We start from the raw sequence: 21,947 nt of genomic DNA on the forward strand, positions 1-21,947 counted from the left end.
CTTAATTTTACGGATGCCACGAAAATGGGCGTGACTGTGTCCTCCTAGAGGAGCGGAGGGCAGGGAGTCGGCCGCCCTCCAACCTCGGTAAGACAGCAGATGTCCTGCATTGTGTGGTTCCCGCACGCCAGGCAAGAATCGGCCCTCGTGCATTGCGTCGATGCACGTTTTCGTGATGGTAAGAACGGCTTCAACGCTAGCAGGGAAGTCACCAGGATCTTCATAATGGAGTTGGTCAGGGCTGTGTGAGAAGCAATCACATCTGATGTTTTACTTTTGATCAGGAGCCATCTACGGTCATAAAAAAGACGGACCTAGGGTGGCGATCTCACCCTTGGCTGCACTCCAGGGCGCCAAGCTTTATTATGCTCTTTGTGAAAGTGTTTATTTCGATTAGCATGCTGCAGGTGATCTCCGTGTTGCATTCCCCGAGTTTGTGCGAGGACCCGGGAGCGTGTTCGTGCCTGCCACGAGTCGAGTGAGCGCCGCTGTGCTGATCTGCTGCTGCGTGGTCAGAGCGCTCATGACTTATTCCGCAGTTACTTCACATCACAAATACGTGCTCGCGTCTCACAGGCGGGCTGCAGTCAGGTCTGATCCACATCCAGTCGCAAACTGTGGTTATAAGCTTGTGGTACTCTCCACATCCTTCAATACAATTCAAAAGGCGGGTGTGCCCAACTTGTCGAAAGCTGTATGCGGAAATCGCTTGGCGTCTATATTTGCTCGCGTTCTTCACGTATGAGTGGGAGCCATCGTAGTAGCCGGCGCGCGTTGAGCAAGCTGTTTAGGCAGCGGGAGTTTGTACTGGTTGACAGATACCTCTTGTTTGGTTACACAGTGACGTGTTTATCCGTCCTCATCGTCGGCAGACCTTTTGCTGATTTGCTGACGGGCCCGTGACGCTGAGTGTTGCGGTATGCTGATGGCTTGCTGACGGCCTGCTGACAGCCTGCTGACGGCCTGCTGACAGTCTGCTGTCAGCCTGCTGACAGTCTGCTGACGACCTGCTGACAGCCTGCTGACGGCCTGCTGACAGTCTGCCGACGGCCTGCTGATGGCCTACTGACGGCCTGCTGACAGCCTGCTGACGGCCTGCTGACAGTCTGCTGACGGCCTGCTGACGGCCTGCTGACAGTCTGCTGACAGCCTGCTGACAGCCTGCTGACAGCCTGCTGGCAGCCTGCTGACAGCCTGCTGATGGCCTACTGACAGCCTGCTGACAGCCTGCTGACGGCCTGCTGACAGCCTGCTGATGGCCTACTGACAGCCTGCTGACAGCCTGCTGACGGCCTGCTGACAGTCTGCTGACGGCCTGCTGACAGTCTGCTGACGGCCTGCTGAGAGTGCTCCGGTTGATACCGCGTGACCGCTGGCAGGTTCTGGAGCGCTCCTGGACGACCGTGGACGGCGTAAATGTCTCGCTGCGCCTCTGGGATACCTTCGGAGACCACGACAAATACCGCAAATACGCCTACCTCAAGTAAGCTCGCCTGCGATGGTGAAAGGGCAGGCGTCGCCGAAGGAATGTGGGGCCACTAGCAGGCCGCGAAATGTCCGACTGTTTATATCTAATATTGGCAGCTGCGTGCGAGCACAAATATATTATAGCGGGCTGAAGGCTTGAGTTTTGGGAGCAAAACAGGTGTCCGGGCCATGATGACCTGAGCCTGCGGTGCGCGCGCTAGAGCCACGGGTTTGGCCCCGATTCAGGAAGGCCATCTGCTGTCGCTATTGGCAGGGGACGTGGGGGAGACGTAGGTGCGGTGGAGATGGCCAGTGCTGGGCGTGAGAGTCTGTGGTGCCGTGTGTAGGGGGAGGATGACACCATATGAATGGCTGCCGATGTGGTCGCAGCTGAGTCAAGAGGCGATGCTCTTGCATAGCTCCAGCGCTGCACGGGCCGTGACGCTGGGCTTTCTGGTCAGCGACCTGCTGGGAGGCTGTGGTCTGACCGCTGCGGGCTAACCGCTGCAGGGTGACCGCTGCAGGGTGACCGCTGCAGGATGACCGCTGCAGGGTGACCGCTGCGGCCTGACCGCTGCGGGGTGACCGCTGCAGGGTGACCGCTGCGGTCTGACCGCTGCGGCTGACCGCTGCGGGCTAACCGCTGCAGGGTGACCGCTGCAGGGTGACCGCTGCGGGTTGGTTGCAGGTCGGACGTGGTGCTCATCTGCTTCTCGGTGGGCAGCCAGAAGTCGCTGCGCAACTGTCGTCAGATCTGGTACCCAGAGATCCGACGCTTCTGCCCCGACACGCCGGTGGTCCTGGTCGGCTGCAAAAATGACCTGAGGTGGGTGCTGCACGCCGTCGGCCGACGCCAGGCAGTACGCTGGCTGGCCGCTCTTGTTAGGAGCATAGGCGTATCATACTGTCACATTTAGGGCTTGCCTTGGTTTGCATGGTGGTTGTCCTCCCTGTGTCGGTGTTTGAAACTTGAGTTACATTGAAGCAAAAAATAAAAAGAAAAAAGCAACAACAGACAAACAAAAAAGCCAAAAATCAGAAACAATGGAAGGCTTGAGAAGCAATTTTGTTGTGCTGATTTTTGCTTTCAGCTTGAATAACGGTGTTGTAGTAAGTGTGCGAGGTTTATTTGTCATACGGCTGCTGACAAACTATGCCTTCCAAAATTCAGTTGCGACCATTGTTTTTTTTTCTTTTCCATAAGTCAACACCACAAGAACAACACAAAGACTGGGGTTAAAACATTTGGCCAGTTCCGCCGCCCCGGAATAGAGCGCATATCATTATCGCATCACAAATAAGGACGGTGGAAGTTGGCAAACGCAGTGTTTATTAACCGGACGAGAGCGGAGGCGTGCGCTGGTCTGGTTTTAACGGTCGGCGCTGACCCGTTTGGCGTAGATGGTGGGCTTAACTTGTGATGCGTTGTCCGGACGTTATGGGTGGGGTACTTAGACTATGAGACAATGTCTGTCTTGAGCCGCCTGTCCCGCCCTGATCCGGCACTTTCTAGACGATAATATCTTTGCGACCACTGACTGCAGCCTCATGCAGTTTTCAGCAACAAGTAGTCCAATTATTTAAAACTTTGCTGTATGTGATCATTTGCTCACAAGCTGTTCAACCATGCGTAAAGTTCCTCCAGCATCGCAACTGGGAAATAGATAAAGTGTTCCCTATTTCATTAGAAATTAAAACCTGACTTGACAGAAATGTAAGGACACTGGTTGAAACGGGCTTAGATCTCATGGACTCAGCGCTGCAGTGAAATCAGGCCAACTGATTGAGAGGGAAGAAAGAACGCATAACGATATTGGCAAACGGGTGGGTTGATGTCTGCATCCTACCCGCGCCTTCGTGCGCACATCATTTTGTGCAAACGCAAGCCCGTTTTTGGAACTTACCCATGGGGTCGGGGGAGACGTTTGTAAGAAGCAGTGCAAGATATGGGCAACCAGAGCAGATAAGGACGTGACAACAGGAACACGACAAAGGCAAATGTGCAAAATCGCCAGGCAATCTGAAAACTGTCCGACCAATACTTGCGTTGGAAATTGACCCGGAGGCAGACAGCGTCATGCAGCTGGTGTATGTTGAGCCACAGACAGCATAATGCGGTGGACCCTTCCTCCGTCTGCTCTCGGCCGTCCGCAGGCGGCAGCATCATGCGGTGGACAGTTCCTCCGTCCGTCCCCAGCGCCCAGCGTCCGCCCTCGGCTGTCCGCAGACAGCATAGTGCGGTGGATCCTTCCTCCGTCAGTCCCCAGCGCCCGGCGTCCGCCCTCGGCCGTCGGTCGTGCGCCGTCCGCGGGTCAAACTGACCAGGCCGGCCATCAGCAGGGGTCATCGACTTGTCATGTCATGTCATGTGATGTCATGTCCTGTCACGTGGCCGGGGTCAGGCCGCGTCTCGCGGCGGCGCATTCTGAGCGGATGTGTTGTACACAGACGCATGTGAGTCGGACAGCATGTGCGAGCGTGCCCCATCCTCAATGGCACGTCCAGGCTGCCGGCAGCTCAGCGCCGCCGACGGAAGGCCTCCCTGTTCTGGAATACCTTGTGCAGCGGTGTAAGCGTCTCCACAGCCGGCTGTTCGCTGGCGGTGCTCAGCTTCCGCCGCTGTCCATTGCAGACGGCCGGGCGGGGCGGAGAAGGAAAACAAAAAAATAAAAAGGGGAAATAAGCGCTGCGGTCCTGCTCGCTGAGAATGAGGGAGTGCGAGCGTTGAAGATGGTTTAGTTGTTTTCTCTTCTTGTTTAATTCCCGGAGGATCGGGGCAAGAGCTAAGGAGCCAGATGTTGTTTTGGCTGCGCGGGACAGGACGGCGAGGCCGCTGGGCGTGCCGCTGGAGCTCGGACTCCGCCTGGGGCAGGTGACGTGCGGGTGTCGGGCGCCTTGTCCGGCCGCTAGTTCGGTACGCTGCCCTCTACCGTCGGAGCGACGGGCCGTGTCGTCGTCGCCAAAAAGTAAAATAAAATGAAAGAACCGCGATACCTGCCGCGTTGAGGCCCTTCCGGGGCCGCCGAGCCAGGGTCAGTTAATGGCGCGGCGAAGGCATTATTAATCAACAGGCGCGCGTCAGGTGAAGCTAGGCCACTCCCTGGGTGGGTGCGGCACGCGACACCATTAATTGTGATTTGCCGGTCGGTGCCGCGGGCTGCTGACGGGGCAGCGATCCGAGCTCCGCCTCCCCCCCCCCCCCCCCTCCCTCGCTCCATGGAGACGGGCAGGCCGACTGGTCAGCTTGTGCAGCGGGAACCGGGAAACAGGGCGATTAGGGTGGAGAACGACGCACCTGTAGAAGGCCAGATAACGGGCGGCAGGCAGGAGGGCAGATGGCGCGGTAGTTGTGATTAGGCAGGCTGTGGATGGTCGTTTTATTGGAGGCTGCTTCAGTATTACTCAGGTAGTTCATTTGTGGCATTCGGTTTGGTAGCTATCAAACTTGGATCACGAGTGCATACGGCCTCCGTTTATAATAGCCACTCGCCGGTTGAACAAACGTAGCATGTTTCTATCGCTAAAATGCTTAGATCTGTGTAAATCTGCTTGGTGCGCTAATTTAAATGATGCAATATCATGTTTTTCACTTACATAGTTGATGCATTACCCTAATGCCTGTGCAGTACTGGCCGCTGGTAAACATGCATTGCAAAATTGCAACATTTTACTCAGCACGGTTGTCGCTGCACGTCACGCAACGGCTGCAAAAATGGCACCGATACTGCGCAATGACCTCATGAGGCTAGACTCCCCCCTCCCCCCCCCCTCCAACACCTCATGAGGCTGGACCTCACTGCCTTCAACACCTCATGAGGCTGGACCTATCCCGCCTCCAACACTTCATGAGGCTAGACCTCTCCCGCCTCCAACATCTCATGAGGCAGGACCTCACTGCCTCCAACACCTCATGAGGCTAGACCTCTCCCGCCTCCAACATCTCATGAGGCTGGACCTCACTGCCTCCAACACCTCATGAGGTTAGACCTCTCCCGCCTCCAACATCTCATGAGGCTAGACCTCTCCCGCCTCCAACATGTCATGACGCTAGACCTCTCCCGCCTCCAAGAGCGGGCTCATGAGGCACGCAGAGCGAGAGGAGATGGTGCGTCGTTCACGACAGACGTGCGGCATGATGTCACTGCTCCCCGGCTCCGCAGGAGCGGCGGCGGACTTGGTCGAGCCGCCGGCGGGGCCGGAGCGGCCTCTGTACTAATTAAATGTGCCTGTGGTGCGTGTGAACCCTCAAGCCTCGCTGAGATCTCTCCTCGCCCGTGCCGGCAGGTACATGTGCATGGATGAGACGTACATCAACTACTGCAAAGATCGCAGCCCATTCATCAGGTGAGACCATCACAGCGGGCCGTGGCTGACCACAACAGACCTTCACTGATCTCAATAGACCTGCACTGATCTCAGCGGAACCCGCTGACTTCAGCGGACCCTGGCTAACCACGGCAGACCCTCATTGATCTCAGTACACTTTCGCTGATCCCAGCGGACCATGGTGACCAAAGATGACCCTCACTGATCCCAGTAGACCGCCCACTGATCCGAGCAGACTGTGGCCGACCACACCTGACCTTCTCTGATCGCAGTGGGCTCTGAATGGCAACAACAGCTGACTCTAACAGACCGCAGCTGTCCCTGGCGGGTCGCCATGGGCAATACCCGACCCGACTGACCTGGATGACCTCAGCTGATTAGGACCAATCTACTCCGGACATTCTTTGACTGACTGACTGTCCTGAGCAACCTTGATGGCCTTGACCACCCCTCAGCGGTCCAGGGAACCCGTGGAGAACAGCTGTAGTGGCGGTCAGCCGACTGGCCGGATGACAGCCTCTCCGACACCGGGCGCTCCGACACTGGCCGCTCTGACACTGACCGCTCCGACACCGGCCCCTCCGACACCGGCCCCTCCGACACCGGCCCCTCCAACACCGGGCGCTCCATCACCGGTCGCCCCGACACCGACCGCTTCGACACCGGCCGCTCCGACACCGACCGCCCCGACACCGGCCGCTCCGACATCGACCGCTCCGAAGGACTCCGGCTGGACTCGGATGCTTCGAGCTTCCCCAGGCACCCGTCGCTGGCACGCCCATATCGCTAGCGCCCCCGGCTAGCTAGTCGCTGCATGTACGTCACCGGACTCGCGCGGTGGCGGGCGGTGGTCATGAGCTCAGTTTTTCCGGAGTGAGCTGTTTGTTCCTGCATTGCTTCCGCTGGCTGGGTGTGCCCCATGGGGCAGTCCGATGTATCTGTTAGTGGGTGTCTTAGACCAGGAGGCTTGTTGCCGGATGGCGGTGGCTCGGGTCAATACACGGAGCCGTGAAACTGACGCATGACAACCGTAGCTGAAGTTGTGAAACTTAACCTCCTTTAGAGTCTGCGGGGACAACTTTTTTTCTGCAGCCTCAGATGTCTCTAAGCCGGAAGAGTATTTGTTGGCCTTCTTTGTGAGTTATGGGGCATGACGCTGAATCTCAATGAGGTGCGTTCGGGGACAGGCCGGAAGAAGGCCGCGGCACAACGCTCGAAGGTCTCAATGCACGCACAACTTTTAGGGTCCACAGGAGAATGTAGAGAGGCCAAACCGGTCTCGCGTCTTCGTGCGGCGCCCCCGCACACACGCACGGCATTCATGTCACTTCCACCCCGAGATAGTGTCCTTCACAACGCTGTTTGGAACTGTGACGGCCGGGTTGATAACTTCTGTATTCACCGGCGCGCGTGCCGCCACGGCCCACGCGGCGCACCCGCGCCGGCGCCCTGACGTGTGCTCTCCTCTGCCCCTGTTCTGCGCGCGTGCTGCGTCGGCGCCGGTCATCGCGCGTGGCTCCGTCCGGCGCTCGCTCGCCGACCACGCAGCCGCCACCTGTGAGTACCGAGCGTGCGCGCCTACGGCCGGCGCTCGCGCCGCGCACCCGCCGCCGCCGCCTGCGCACGCCCGTCGCGCTCAGCACCGCCCCGCTGTCGGCGTGTGTGTGGAGCACGGCCCGGCGCATGTCAAGCGCTTGGTGCGGGGGCGGGGCGGGGTGTGGTGTGGTGTGGCACGCAGCCGGGCACGCGTTACACGTGTTAGTGAAGGCACCGGAAAGGCAGCGCGCTGGGATGGCCCTCGCTGCGACGGCACGGTCGTTGTGATAACCCGATCAACGCCTGGGGCATGGCGTCGTTTTCCCGGGCTGTCGTTAGTTCAGCCCCGAAGGCCCGGCACGGCCTTTAGGGTCACGGAAAGGTCATTGAGGAGAAGTTGTGCTCTGCTGTGCTGACGAAGCTGCACATCCGTCGGCAGAGCGGGGGGGGGGGGGGAGGCGCACCATAGGCACAAACCAAACAAACAGCTGACGTGCGTTTGTGTGCGGGGTGTACCGACCGCCCGCTGGGAAACTCCGCTCAGACTGTTTGTTGGGGTAAACACACGCGGAGGTGTGGATCAGGAGGTGTCGCTGGCTGGCCTGCCGTGGGGCCGCTGCTAGCCGACGCTGCGGTGTAGCTTTTAGGATTGGCATGGTTAACTAGCTGGTCAGAGGGTTCCGAAGTCTTCCAAAGCTAGATTTGTAGTACTTCAGTCGGATGGCTGGCCGTTCTCCGGCGGTTCGGTTTGTCGCAAGCTTGCCTACCGCAGGAGGAGAATATTGTGTTTGGTGCGTGTGTGACACAGAAGCCTGAATCAAATACGTCCGACCAGGCATATGTCGATATTTTTCCTGAGGGCGCGGCGCAACGAGCTGACTGGCAGCCGTCGCTGGCGGTGGCGCTCTGAATGAACGGCACCGGAAGGTGCTCGGTGCCGCATCTGCACCGCCACGGGCACCGTCCCACCAATCACCGATCGGCACCAACGGCAATGACACCACCAATCCCGCAGAGGCGACCGCGCCGACACCAATCGTCCAATGACATTCCGGCGCCGGCCAGCACACCTGGCGCCAGCCGCCCAGCCCCACCGCCCCTCCCACCTCGGGCGCCAGGGGCCGCGGGGCACGCGGTCCGGGCTGGCGGCGTCGCCGTGCCATCGCGGCGGCCCGGCCGGCTCCGCGCCGCGGCACACTCCTCAGCAGGGTACGCGTGGTGTAGGCCCCCGACATTCTATAGGGGAAGTTTAAGTGACCTGCTCGTGGTGCAGACACGCGTTTCCATGTATACACAGCATGTCTGTGGATTGGTTTGTCTGATGAGGCGGCCATCGCTGGCGCCATCGCGATGCTATGGAAGCGATGAACCCCTGCCAGCAACAGGTCATCTCTCCCCGCCGATGCCATTGGTTCAGGTGATTCAATTTTCAGCCATTCGACCTTTTTAGGGTTCAAGCTCCAAGGCTTCAAATCCCGACAGGGCTTTGAAGAGGTAGCTTGTGGCTGATGCCAAGGCGTATGTATATCATTCGGCTGACACCTTTACGACGTCGAGGTGGGCTTGACGATCTTTCTTTACGACCTTCCCAGTCATTTTGCACCGAAATCCTTGGTTCTTTCGAAGACTAGTCTTTTATAAACCCCATGGTCTTAGATGTATCTACCAGTCGCTTGACATAGCGACACGGCATTGGAGCTGGCTGGATCCATTTCAGCGCGCTTCCGTAAGTCCTTCCGTCGAACCTTTCAGCCTTAGCACGGCTTGGGGAGCGGCGAGGTTCTTCGCTGCTGAGCGGCGTCCTGAGCCGGCAGAAATGCCGTCTGTTTCCGCACCAGTGGTCTGCATTAGCACAAGGAAACTGTCCCCGGCGCTCGTGTGGCCGACGTGGACCGCGCGACTCTCGCCGAAAATGGGTCCTCTCGGCAGCTCTCCCGGCTGCGGCCTCAAAAGAGGCGTGTCACGTGGACCCGCCGTGGCTGAACCGCCGCTGCGCTTGGCGCCTGACAGTCGGGCGCGCCGTCTCAGAGCAGTGGTGCTGGGTTGGACGCTTCGTCTCACAATGCTGCCTTCGATGAGGGTACTGCGGCGACGCTTCATAGAATCGCATGCAGGCGTTTGTCGCGGAAGGCACGCATCGCTGGTCTGATGCTGCCACTGCATCAGAAGCCGTCGCCGAATCCCGCCGGAAGTGTGGGATTTCCGGCCACGGAGTGGTCGATTTCCTCATCGTGAACCCTGCAAAGGGATTTAAACCGGGCGGTATTTTACGCCTCGCGCCGCACGTAGCCCTAGAACACCCGTCAGGTTCTGGAGGGAAAAAGGGCGTAGCGCTGAAAAATGTTGCCTTTTCAGCAGGATGTAATTGTTGGACTGCACTGGCTCAAACACCACCCCTGTAAAGCTTTTGCCACATTGCTTTTTCCGCTGTCCCCGCCCTCTCCCCCGCCCCATGGACTTTGTCTTTCGCTCGCACCCTGGCATAGCATGCTGTTATGCCACGCATGTGCGTACCTTGTGCCGATATGTGCAGCAGTGCTTCCGAACGCATCAGCTCCGCTTCAGTTGCTCGTCTTTGGCCATGATTGGGACGTCTTCCCGCCGTCAGTCGGTGTCGCAGGGAGCGCCGATGGTGATGTTTGGGGGTTTTACGAGCACATCGTTGGGCATCGCTGGAAACGCCAGGCGCAGGACGAGCTGGGCCCCAGGCCCGGACGCTGTTTGGAATCCCATTGCCACGCGATCCAAGCTGCTTAACGTACCTGAAACTGGCATCAGCCCGCCGGCCGGCCCGGAACGTGCTGCCGACCGACACCTGGTGCGCGGCCGGTCGCCTGGCGCAGTGTATCGCAGAGTCTGCAGCAGACTGTCGGAGAAATTGCAGGAAAGTGCTTGACCTCCCTCCTGCTGTCCTCAGGGTTACCCGGAATAATGGCGTGGCGCTGCCCGAGCCTGACCTTCCTCCTGCCGTCCCCAGGGCTACCCGGGAGAGTGACCTGGTGCTGCCCGAGTCTGACTTTTCTCCTGCCGTCCCCAGGGCTACCCGGGAGAGTGACCTGGTGCTGCCCGAGCGTGACATCCTTCCCGCCGTCTTCAGGGCTACCGGGAGAGTGACCTGGTGCTGCCCGAGCCTGACCTTCCTCCTGCCGTCCTCAGGGCTACCCGGGAGAGTGACCTGGTGCCGCCCGAGCCTGACCTTCCTCCTGCCGTCCTCAGGGCTACCCGGGAGAGTGACCTGGTGCTGCCCGAGCCTGACCTTCCTCCCGCCGTCCTCAGGGCTACCCGGGAGAGTGACCTGGTGCTGCCCGAGCACGGCAGGGCCGTGGCCCGCGAGCTCGGCGTCGACTACTTCGAGACGTCCGTGCTGACGTACTACGGCGTGGACCAGATGTTCGAGAACGCCATCCGGGCGGCGCTGATCGCGCGCCGCAAGAAGTTCTGGATGTCCAACCTGAAGCGCGTCAACAGGCCCATGCTGCAGGTGAGTACGTGGCTCGTGGGGGCGACGGAGGGGGGATGGGGGGGGGGGGGTGATTGTCAGGGCTGCACACCTGCCTCGTGTGTGCGAGACGATCTGAACACGCATGTGCGAGGTGTTGCGGCGGTGGTGTAGAGCTTAAGGTGCGCAGATCTGGGCTTGTCGATCTTGGATTCGAGTCTCAGCCATGCCGCCACCGCACCCTGCATGTTGGGTGTTTTGAAGGTATTCCATTTCGAATGGCCCAGGTGGTCGGTGAGACGTGAAGCCCCAGTAATTATCACGCGCGCACGAGGTGGGTCTGGTGGCAGCGTAGCAGGCGCGCCGTGGATGACACGCGCAGTGTGAGTGTGCGGCGTGTCCCCGGCGTGTCTGGGTGGGACAAACGCGTCGCCTTTGCCTGGAGCTTGAAGTGAATCCCGCGCAAAGCTTGCATCAGCCACCACGTCTGCCATTCCTGTTCCAGCGAGGTCCCAGCAGCCTGCCATTCCTGTTCCAGCGAGGTCCCAGCAGTCTGCCATTCCTGTTCCAGCGAGGTCCCAGCAGCCTGCCATTCCTGTTCCAGCGAGGTCCCAGCAGCCTGCCATTCCTGTTCCAGCGAGGTCCCAGCAGCCTGCCATTCCTGTTCCAGCGATGTCCCAGCAGCCTGCCATTCCTGTTCCAGCGAGGTCCCAGCAGCCCTCACGGGACCTCACGGAAACACATCGTGCAACGCAGGTCTGGCTGTTTCTGAAGGTTAAAGACCTCGAATCGCTTGCCGCAGTGGAAGCGAGATATGAGACATTGCAATTTAACAAGGCCACCGGATGCGTGCGAGGCAAGTTAGCACCGCCACAAATATGGTGATTTGTGTGTTTGTAAGCTTAGTCAGGTGGTGCACTAGTCAATATTTCTTATTGAACACGACGGGGAATATGCATTCGTCATCGTCTCTTGGTTTTGCTCAACTTTGGGTCAATTTGGGGAGTCCACTCCTATCACGAACCCATTTGCGTCAAATTCATACGCCTTCATATAGTGGCTTTTTGTTAAATAAGACCAGACAAGACCAAGCTCGTGACCTGTACCCGAAGTGTTCCTCAGACCTCCTCACGGAACCAGCTTTAACCTGCACGCGTTTATGAAAAGGTCACGCGGGTCCATGTCGGGTCCATGTTATCTGGCCTTTAGGAGGTCAAAATGCCTTGGTTTATCGTCAGCGTCTTGTCATGCGTCTTGTTTCGTTTTCAATATCAGAATTTGAAGATAAAAACATTGTTTACCAAAATATGCCTGATTGGTACCCATTCTGGATGTGGTTCTGTCCAATCAGAACGATGCACATCTGAGGAATGGTTTTATGACGCCTATTTTGTAGCGTCCAGGACATTCACTGTGAGTATTTAAGTAACATCCGTTATTAGCCTGTTTTCGACGTGCAATCTCTCTAATTCACCGTCCTTGTCCATCAAAATTCGCTTTAAATTACCGTCCTTGTCCATCAACATTCGCTCTAAATCACTGTCGTTGTCCATCAGCACGCTTAGTTCTCTTGTGAATTTTAAGCCAGGGCGCTCTTCAAATTTGTTTTTGAGGCGTTCTATTTGCTCTCAGTGTCCCTAACCCCCACTAAGATATCGTCTACATAACGGCAGTGAATGTCAGGCCTTACGCTGTCATTTTGTAGCACGTTGGCCTCTTCTCAGCCCACAAACAACTTAGCGAATAAAGGCCCAAAAGGAGGGATCGTCGCAACAATCTCAATTTAATAACACATTTTTACATCAGGCCCGCGAGAAGGGACTTCCAGGGTACAAACTTTTAGTAATTGTTGAAGAAGACACCCTCTTTATGGGATATGTAGAAGCCAACCAACTACAAATTTCGAAATAGGACCTGACATTTACCGTCGCTTTGTAGACGATATCTTTGTGGTTAATGGGTGTACTGAGCACCTAGAACGTCTCAAAAACACACATGGAGGGCGATCTGGCTTAAGATTCAGAGCATAACTGGGTGTGCAAAATGTAATACCCCTTCTTGATGTGACTTGATGGACAAGGACAGCGGTTTAGAACGACTGTATATCGAAATCAAAGTAGCAACGGACGCTGATGAGATGCTAGCGAAGAATGTCCTGAACGTTGCAAAATTAGCGACATAAGACTATTCCCGAGACGCGCATTTAAGCATTGGTCCGATTGGATAGAACCACTTTCGGAATTTGTACGAACCAGGCAGAATATGGTGATCTTTTTCTTCAAATTCCGACACTGGACTCGAAATACGACACACGGCAAGATACTGACAGTAAACCAAAACAAGGCAAATCCTGTTTTATGAATATCAAATGACATCTCCTGTCAACAGGACGAAAAAGTAACGCGCGAAGGCGTCTCTTAACACGCAAAAGTCAAGGACGACTACAGAATATGCATGGCCATATCTTTTCGCAACAGGAGAATTGCCAGCTCTCGTATGCGGGACAGCGTAGACAAATCCGACAAGCTGAAATGCACCGAGGTAGTGTATCAATTCAAATTTAGTGTCAAGGGTTGCAAGATTCGTTTCATACGCTGCGCTGGCGTGACTACGACACTTTCATGACGCCTAACAATGCACTTACACGTCGGGACGCCCCTAAAGGACATGCGACACGAACATGACGTGACATTAACACGACAAGTGACGGATGACGCTGACATCCTTCAGATAAGCAATCACGGAAGTCGTCTTTTAATTTGGGAAAACATGTTTATCAACGAGCTCTCTCCAACCCCAAACAAGCAAATTTCTGCACATTTTTGAAGTTATTATGTACTGTAGTAGCTACTGTAGTGGCTACGTAGCTACTGTGGTAGCTACTGTACTTTGGCAGCTACTGCTGCTACCTAGTAGCTACCTAGTACTATGGTGGCTACTGTAGTAGCTATGGTAGCTACCGTAGCCCAAATCATATTGGTTGTAGCTATGTGATTGCCTTTGAAATGCTTTTATTTCGGTATGATATATTTATTGCGCGCATTGTTTAATGTGCATTTTACACGTATTCATGTAACGATAGGAATAGTTGTTTTTCCGTACTAAAATATAGTTATCAGAAAGCGGTGAGCAATTTATGCTCAAAACGTATTTTTGTGCCGTTTGTATTTATCCGATGATGGAGTACGACTTCGAAACGTTGGTATGTCCAAATGCCGATGAACGTATGAGTGATTTTGTATGAGCAATATTTCATCTGAACTATTATACTACCAAGTCGAAATCCCGGAACCTCGGACGATGCATTAGGACGATTGCTAATGTGAAACTAACGGTACTTTTTCATCAAGCATACCAAACCAAGCATACCATGAAGAAATGGACATATGCGTATGCATATATGTATATATATATATATATATATATATATATATATATATGTGTGTGTGTGTGTGTGTGTGTGTGTGTATGTATATATCAACACGATGCAAGTAGCTTCTATGGTACGCACGGAAGCATAACGCACGCAGGATTGCATTGGGAAAGCCCTACCTCACGCTTGTTGTGTACCGGTCCCCGAATACTTAAGCGCCGTGCCGTGTAGTGGGTACGTTTCCAACCGTTGGGCGACATGGATGTGGCCTGGAGCGGCCAATTGCAATGTGCCGTGGGGGCCAATCACAGGTCATCAGTGCACCGCTAAAGTCACGAGCTGCCCCAGAACCCAGACGAACCGTTCGGCTGTGACTGACGATCAGGATCAGCCGGACCACATCTAGCCGGGATCGTGTGTGGAGCGTGTCATGTCGCACGTATTTCCCGAAGCTCAGTTTGTGAAAGGACCCAACCGAATCAGGAAAACGCTTTAATCAAGTCGCAAACAGGCCGAGCCGGCCTCCGTCGCCCGTGGGTGGTTTTTCCGCGGGCATGTATCATGCCACATTTGGCTGCGGGCCGTTTGGCTTCGAGTCTGTGCGCTCGCGCTGGAGGCGTGACTCTCGTCTCGGGCACAGGACGACGGAACCTTTGTTCGGGCTGCACGTGCAGCCTGGGGTGAGTCAGCCTGGACAGCTCGTGCTGGGTGTGGTACCTCTCCACTGGGCGCGAGGGCGGGGCGGTGGCCCGCCGGGCACCTCATCCCGCCAGCTGGCCGGTTCGGCCACGACCGTCAGCGACGCCCGGCTCCCTAATCTGCGTCGTTACGCCGCTGACAAAGAACTGTCCTGCAGGAGGTGCCCCTACCCCGCCCTTCCGTGCCCAGCCGCGGAGTAAATATTGATAATGACCGCCGACCGGACATTCCCACCCGGTGACCGCGCAGCAACTGGTTTACATCTGAACGGCGCCGCGCTGCTCTGCGGCGTCACGCGGAAGGAGCCTCCTCCGTCACAGACAATCACGGCCGCGTCACGCGACCTGTGCTGTTGGGCGTGAGTGTGTGTGTATATACACCGCTGCACGTCAGCTGACCTGCGGGTGCAGTGGCGGGCTTGCTCAGCGGCGGTCGGCCGGCCGCGCGCCCGGACTCGTGTCACTCACTGCTCGCCCGCGTGGCCGTAGTCAGACGTGTAAATTACAGCCCATCACAAGGCTGCGGCGCGGCCGTTCGGATTCACTGTCGCTTGCGGACCCGGTCATGGCCGTAAACAGGCTTGTTGCGCCTGTGACCCTGTGACCCCTGTGACCCCTGTGACCGTCGGCGGCGACGGGCCGGCCGTTGTTTGCGGCCGCGCCGCCGCCACTGTGACGGGCGGCCGCTTATGAAGCGGCACCCCGGCGCGCGGCTTCGGGTAGATGGCGGCCGAAGTGCCCATACGGGGGGGGGGGGGGGGGAGGAGCTTGGGCGCGATCCCTTCTCCCTGCGAGGGAAGAAGGGAGGTTTGCACGCCATCTTCATCTCGTCCCCTGTGAGAGAGGCTTTTACATCGTCTATCTTCCTGTGTGGGAGCGAGACTTGCGCGCCAACTTCCTCTCCCTGTGAGGGAGGAAGGCTTACACGTCATCCGTTTCTCTTTGTGCGGCAATGTCGTGGGAGGGGGGGGGGACTTTTTGTTACGAGGACTAGGTTCACTGAAGGGCGCGTGGAAACAAGGGCGGAGAATGCTGATAGAAGCCCGTTTGATATGACATCCAGAACAGACCTTTTTCAATGAGAATGTGATCGAATCAAGACCATTCCAACGGCATTTTGCATAGCCGCAGCCAGCCTACCATACCGCATTCTCTACTAGCTCCCGGGAGTGGGAACGGTCCGCATACCTTGGCACAGGCTACCCTCTCTTAGGCCCTGGACCAGTGAAGCCCAAGCACTGGCTTTGTTTTTGTTGCCACTCGTGCCCACCTTTGGATCACGCTTGGGCCAGCTGCTTCCGGCTGCCGTGCTGCCACCTGGCGTCCGTTGGTGGCCCCGGCCGTGGCAGGCTGTTCGGCCTGGCTGGCCCGCCCGCGGTCCGCCCCCTGGGGCCCGGTGGGCCCTGCGACCGCGACCTCACGTGCCACCAGTCCCGGGAGTCGGCGCCAGCAAACAGAGCCGGCTTCCGTCCCCGCACTCGATCGAGGTCGACGCGCCGCCCGCGAGCTCCGGCCCAGACGGCGCCCCGTACCCCTGCAGAACGTCGGCAGCTGGCACTACACTGGGCGCCGCTCTGTGGTACCCTCTCCAGCGCCCCGTACCCCTGCCGACCGTCGGCAGCTGGCACTACACCGGGCGCCGCTCTGTGGTACCCCCCTCCAGCGCCCCGTACCCCTGCAGACCGTCGGCAGCTGGCACTACACTGGGCGCCGCTCTGTGGTACCTCCTCCAGCGCCCCGTACCCCTGCCGACCGTCGGCAGCTGGCACTACACCGGGCGCCGCTCTGTGGTACCCCCTCCAGCGCCCCGTACCCCTGCAGACCGTCGGCAGCTGGCACTACACCGGGCGCCGCTCTGTCAAACCCCGTCCGGTGCCCTGTACCCCTGCTGACCGTCGGCAGCTGGCACTCCGCCGAACGCCCCTCTGTGGTACCCCGTCCGGCGCCCCGTACCCCTGCCGACCGTCGGCAGCTTTGGCCGGGCGATTGGGATCTGTCGATCCGTGTCATGTCTGGGCTCGCGATATTGCCCAAAGGCCATCATCAGTCATGATCATCACGGATTCGCGTGTCAGCTGCGATATTACGGCCCTCGCGACAAGAGCCAATATGCATCCGTGCGTGCGTTCACATGCTAAGCACATTGAAAGGAATACGATGCAGCAATGCCAAGTGATGTGCAATGAAACATTTAAAGATCTTTTTTATGCACCTCTGCATCTGCCAACACAACTCTGTCACTGTGCCGACCGTATGCACCACGTGTTTGTTTTTCCGCGCCGTTTAACAAGCTCACAGGTCGTTTGTTTAGTTTCATATCGTCGCATTTCTCAGCCATTTGTTTTGAACTGCCCTTTCTGTAAGCAAGTTCTCGTCGACAGCTTTATGTGAATTGTCCCCAAACAGCGCTGCTAGGAATCATAATAATAACAATAACATCCGCCCTATGGGTAGCCATATGGGGTACATCTTCAAAGGTCCATGCCTTTCAAGATCTGTACTATCACATCAATTAAGCACAACATATTGCGAACTCGATCAATATTTTTCCGGTGTCAAATGCTCTAATGAGCATTGCAAGTGCTGAAAGCACCCACGCGCCATGTTCGATGTGCCCTACGCATAGCCGTCGCGCAAGACACGAATGACTTCGCGACCATCCGCCAGTGCTGCGGCACACCGCGCCCGTGTGGAGCGGGCCGTGGCGGCTAGCCCGGGCGGGGTCGGTCGGCTTCTCGTCTCCCTGACAGAGCGCCCGCTCCGCCTGTGTCCGCAGGCGCCGTTCTGCCCGCCCAAGCCCAGCCCGCCCGGTATCTTCGTCACGCCCTCCACCTTCGAGGAGAACATGGCCGCGCTGCTGGCCAACCAGTGGCACACGGACATCATCTTCCTAGTCGGCAGTGTCGGGTGCGTAACGTCCCCTGGTCGACAGTGTCGGGTGCGTAGCGCTTTCCGGCGTCGCCCCTGGTCTGCACTCAGGCACCGCACCGCCGCTGCAGCCGCCGCCGAGGCCGAGGCCGAGACCCCGCCCGCTCTGTCTTGTCTCACCCCCACACTGCACTTCGAATCGCCTGCGATGGATCCGTGCGTCCCGACAGAAGCTGTCGTGCGGAAATCGTGCGTCCCAATGCCGGATTTTTTTTCGGAATTCACTCGAAGTTAGCTCGTCTGAGGGGCTGGTGGCAAAAAGCCTGTTCCAATCTCGGGGCTTCATGCGAATTTTGCGACATGGAGCATGCTCTGAACGCTCCGGGTTTGTGCGCTGCTTTAGCAACGAAATTGTGATAGCTCACTGCAGTTGCAACGCCGCCAGCCGTGCTCGGCTATGTACGGTTCTCGCCAAATGCGATATTACGTCTTACATTGTACTCACGTTTCCTCTACGTCCACGATGGGGAATGGCGCCACGATGGTAACGGAGCTGGCGAATAAGCTGATAACCGTATGAAGCCCAGTCCATGTTTGTGTTCAGCTGGTCACATTTCCATTCTCATATGACGTCATGCCATCGTTTGGCTCCCGTAAAGCGCATGATTGGTGCTCATGGGATGTTGAAACTGCTCATGCGTCATGCTGATCTTCAACATTTCATCACGTTGTACATGACGGTCCTGCGCACATGCGCTTGTGTGCGAGAAGTGCGCGAAACGAAAGCGGTCTGTTTGAAGCCGAAATCTACCCCGGCGCCGTTCATCACCAGGGTAGAGGGCTCCGGCTAACTGAATGGGTGCCAGACTCCCACACTACGATAAGTCAGCGCGCCGCCGGTTGCGCTGCACCCGTCGGCGCCGCCAGAGGCGCTGACCCCGGGCGCATAACTGCCGCACCCACGGCGGCGCCAGAGGCGCTGACCCCGGGCGCATAACTGCCGCACCCACGGCGCCGCCAGAGGCGCTGACCCCGGGCACATAACTGCAGCGCCCACGGCGGCGCCAGCGGCCGGGCCGCCGGGCTCAGACAAGAGCGGCGCCTGTCAACAGCCGCCATAAATAGGACGCCCGTAAACCAGTTTGTTCGTGTCGATTTACTATCGGAGGGGCTCCGGTCCGGCACATGATCACGGGGGCGAGGTGAACCTACTCGGCCAATGGATGGTTGTGGGTTTATGGCCGAGCGAACGAGGTCGCCTGAAAGACATGACTAGCGCTCTGGCTGCGGCTGGCAACGGGGCTGACCTGGGCTGGGGCCGGTCACCGGAGGCTGACCTGGGCTCAGGGGCAATCACCGGGGGCTGACCTGGGCGGGGACAGTTACCGGGGTTGACCGGGGCTCGGGGGCAGTTACCGGGGTTGACCTGGACTCGGGGGCAGCCACCGGGGGCTGACCTGGGCTGGAGGGCAGTTAGCGGGGTTGACCGGGGCTCGGGGGGCAGTTACCGGGGGCTGACCTGGACTCGGGGGCAGCCACCGGGAACTGACCTGGGCTGGAGGGCAGTTACCGGGGTTGACCTGGACTTGGGAGCAGTCACCGGGGGCTGACCGGGGTTCGGGGGGCAGTCACCGAGGAGCCGACCTGAGCTCGTGGGCAGTCACCGGTGCTGACCTGGACTCGGGGGCAGTTACCGGGGTTGACCTGGGCTGGGGTAATCACCGCGGCTGACCTTGGATCCGAGTAGTCCCCGGGGCTGACGGGGCTCATGGAAGTCACCGGGGCTGAATACCCTGTTACCAGGCTCTCACACCAGAATCCTACGCGATGGGTCGCCTCAAGCGTCTTGCTTGGCAGATGCAGCCCCGGGCTTTAAATGGGGCTTGACTAAACCGGAAGTCGCGTGGTTAACGTGAACGACGGAATTAAAGCGCCGAGGATCAGTCAACAGCTGCAAATCTGTGTCTTGAGCGGCCACGGCTGGCGCCCTGCCATTGCTATGTCCTGCCCCTGCCCGAGGGTAATGGCGGTCGCCCCTGCGATTCTCCGGCTTGGGTGCGTCCTCGGCCGCGGGAAGTCCGGCGCGGCTCCGGCTTTGTCGACGTCCCACAGCGCATCGGACCGACCGGTCGGCCGTTGCGCCGCCAATCGACTGGCTCGGCCCGATTTGGGCTGGATGACGGTGCTGGCTGGGCAGATTCACGGGGCCGTTCTCGGCGGCTGGACGGAGTTCGGCTCCAGTCCCTGCAGGGGGTGTTACAGCTGGCGCCATATGTCTTGCGTGCCGCCGGCGCTGGACAGAGTTTGGCTCCAGTCCCTGCAGGAGGTGTTACAGCTGGCGCCATATGTCTTGTGTGCCGCCGGCGCTGGACAGAGTTTGGCTCCAGTCCCTGCAGGAGGTGTTACAGCTGGCCCCATATGTCTTGTGTGCCGCCGGCGCTGGACAGAGTTTGGCTCCAGTCCCTGCAGGAGGTGTTACAGCTGGCCCCATATGCCTTGTGTGCCGCCGGCGCTTGACGGAGTTTGGCTCCAGTCCCTGCAGGAGGCGTTACAGCTGGCCCCATATGTCTTGTGTGCCGCCGGCGCTTGACGGAGTTTGGCTCCAGTCCCTGCAGGGGGTGTTACAGCTGGCCCCATATGTCTTGTGTGCCGCCGGCGCTTGACGGAGTTCGGCTCCAGTCCCTGCAGGAGGCGTTACAGCTGGCCCCATATGTCTTGTGTGCCGCCGGCGCTTGACGGAGTTTGGCTCCAGTCCCTGCAGGAGGCGTTACAGCTGGCCCCATATGCCTTGTGTGCCGCCGGCGCTTGACGGAGTTTGGCTCCAGTCCCTGCAGGAGGTGTTACAGCTGGCCCCATATGTCTTGTGTGCCGCCGGCGCTTGACGGAGTTTGGCTCCAGTCCCTGCAGGGGGTGTTACAGCTGGCCCCATATGTCTTGTGTGCCGCCGGCGCTTGACGGAGTTCGGCTCCAGTCCCTGCAGGAGGCGTTACAGCTGGCCCCATATGTCTTGTGTGCCGCCGGCGCTTGACGGAGTTTGGCTCCAGTCCCTGCAGGAGGCGTTACAGCTGGCCCCATATGCCTCGTGTGCCGCCGGTGCTTGACGGAGTTTGGCTCCAGTCCCTGCAGGAGGCGTTACAGCTGGCCCCATATGTCTTGTGTGCCGCCGGCGCTGGACAGAGTTTGGCTCCAGTCCCTGCAGGAGGCGTTACAGCTGGCCCCATATGTCTTGTGTGCCGCCGGCGCTGGACAGAGTTTGGCTCCAGTCCCTGCAGGAGGTGTTACAGCTGGCCCCATATGTCTTGTGTGCCGCCGGCGCTGGATAGAGTTTGGCTCCAGTCCCTGCAGGAGGTGTTACAGCTGGCCCCATATGTCTTGTGTGCCGCCGGCGCTGGACAGAGTTTGGCTCCGGTCCCTGCAGGAGGCGTTACAGCTGGCCCCATATGTCTTGTGTGCCGCCGGCGCTGGACAGAGTTTGGCTCCAGTCCCTGCAGGAGGTGTTACGGCTGGTCCCATATGTCTTGTGTGCCGCCGGCGCTGGATAAAGTTTGGCTCCAGTCCCTGCAGGAGGTGTTACAGCTGGCCCCATATGTCTTGTGTGCCGCCGGCGCTGGATAGAGTTTGGCTCCAGTCCCTGCAGGAGGCGTTACAGCTGGCGCCATATGTCTTGTGTGCCGCCGGCGCTTGACAGAGTTTGGCTCCAGTCCCTGCAGGAGGTGTTACAGCTGGCCCCATATGTCTTGTGTGCCGCCGGCGCTGGATAGAGTTTGGCTCCGGTCCCTGCAGGAGGTGTTACAGCTGGCCCCATATGTCTTGTGTGCCGCCGCTCCAGAGCGCCGATCTGCCGCCGTTGCGACGGAGGAAGAACTGTGACGCCCGCCGCCGTCAGCACTTTATTGACGTGCCGTTTTTTTCGTTGTCGTGGTAGTAAGCATGATCGCTTGCACCACTCGTCGGTGACCTCTCGCCGCTTGGCGCGGGCTTCGGAGCAGGTGCTCGATTCCAGGAGCAGTGCTGTGACAGCACCCCACTGTGGCACACGCGAGCCGTCAGTGTGGCGCGTGCCACGCGGTAGCGCAAGCAGCAGGTCTCACCACCGGCTGGCCGGTGACCGGCGCACGCCGGCCGTCGGCGCAGAGAGGGCGTGGTCATTGTGCTGACCCCGGGTCACGGACGGGACGACGGCAGACGTCTCGCTCAGCAAGAGCCAAGCCCCCAGGCCGCTCTGGGGCCTGGGGCGGAG

General features: G+C 58.4%; 1 protein-coding gene across 1 annotated transcript in view; it reads left to right on the forward strand.

Moving 5' to 3' along the window:
- The first annotated feature begins 225 nt into the window (after positions 1 to 225).
- LOC119099036 (rho-related BTB domain-containing protein 2) overlaps positions 226 to 21,947 on the forward strand; it is a 41,048-nt gene continuing 19,326 nt past the window's right edge. The window contains exons 1-7 of the mRNA XM_037222086.1: positions 226 to 234; positions 1,380 to 1,483; positions 2,156 to 2,293; positions 5,752 to 5,811; positions 7,342 to 7,350; positions 10,606 to 10,810; positions 17,616 to 17,746. Of these exons, the coding sequence (XP_037077981.1) occupies positions 226 to 234; positions 1,380 to 1,483; positions 2,156 to 2,293; positions 5,752 to 5,811; positions 7,342 to 7,350; positions 10,606 to 10,810; positions 17,616 to 17,746 (656 nt within the window). The remainder of the gene's footprint in view (positions 235 to 1,379; positions 1,484 to 2,155; positions 2,294 to 5,751; positions 5,812 to 7,341; positions 7,351 to 10,605; positions 10,811 to 17,615; positions 17,747 to 21,947) is intronic.

The sequence above is a fragment of the Pollicipes pollicipes genome, unplaced genomic scaffold (genome assembly GCF_011947565.3).
Source record: "Pollicipes pollicipes isolate AB1234 unplaced genomic scaffold, Ppol_2.1 Scaffold_4740;HRSCAF=5597_pilon_pilon_pilon, whole genome shotgun sequence".
In the NCBI taxonomy this organism is placed as follows: Eukaryota; Metazoa; Arthropoda; class Thecostraca; order Pollicipedomorpha; family Pollicipedidae; genus Pollicipes; species Pollicipes pollicipes.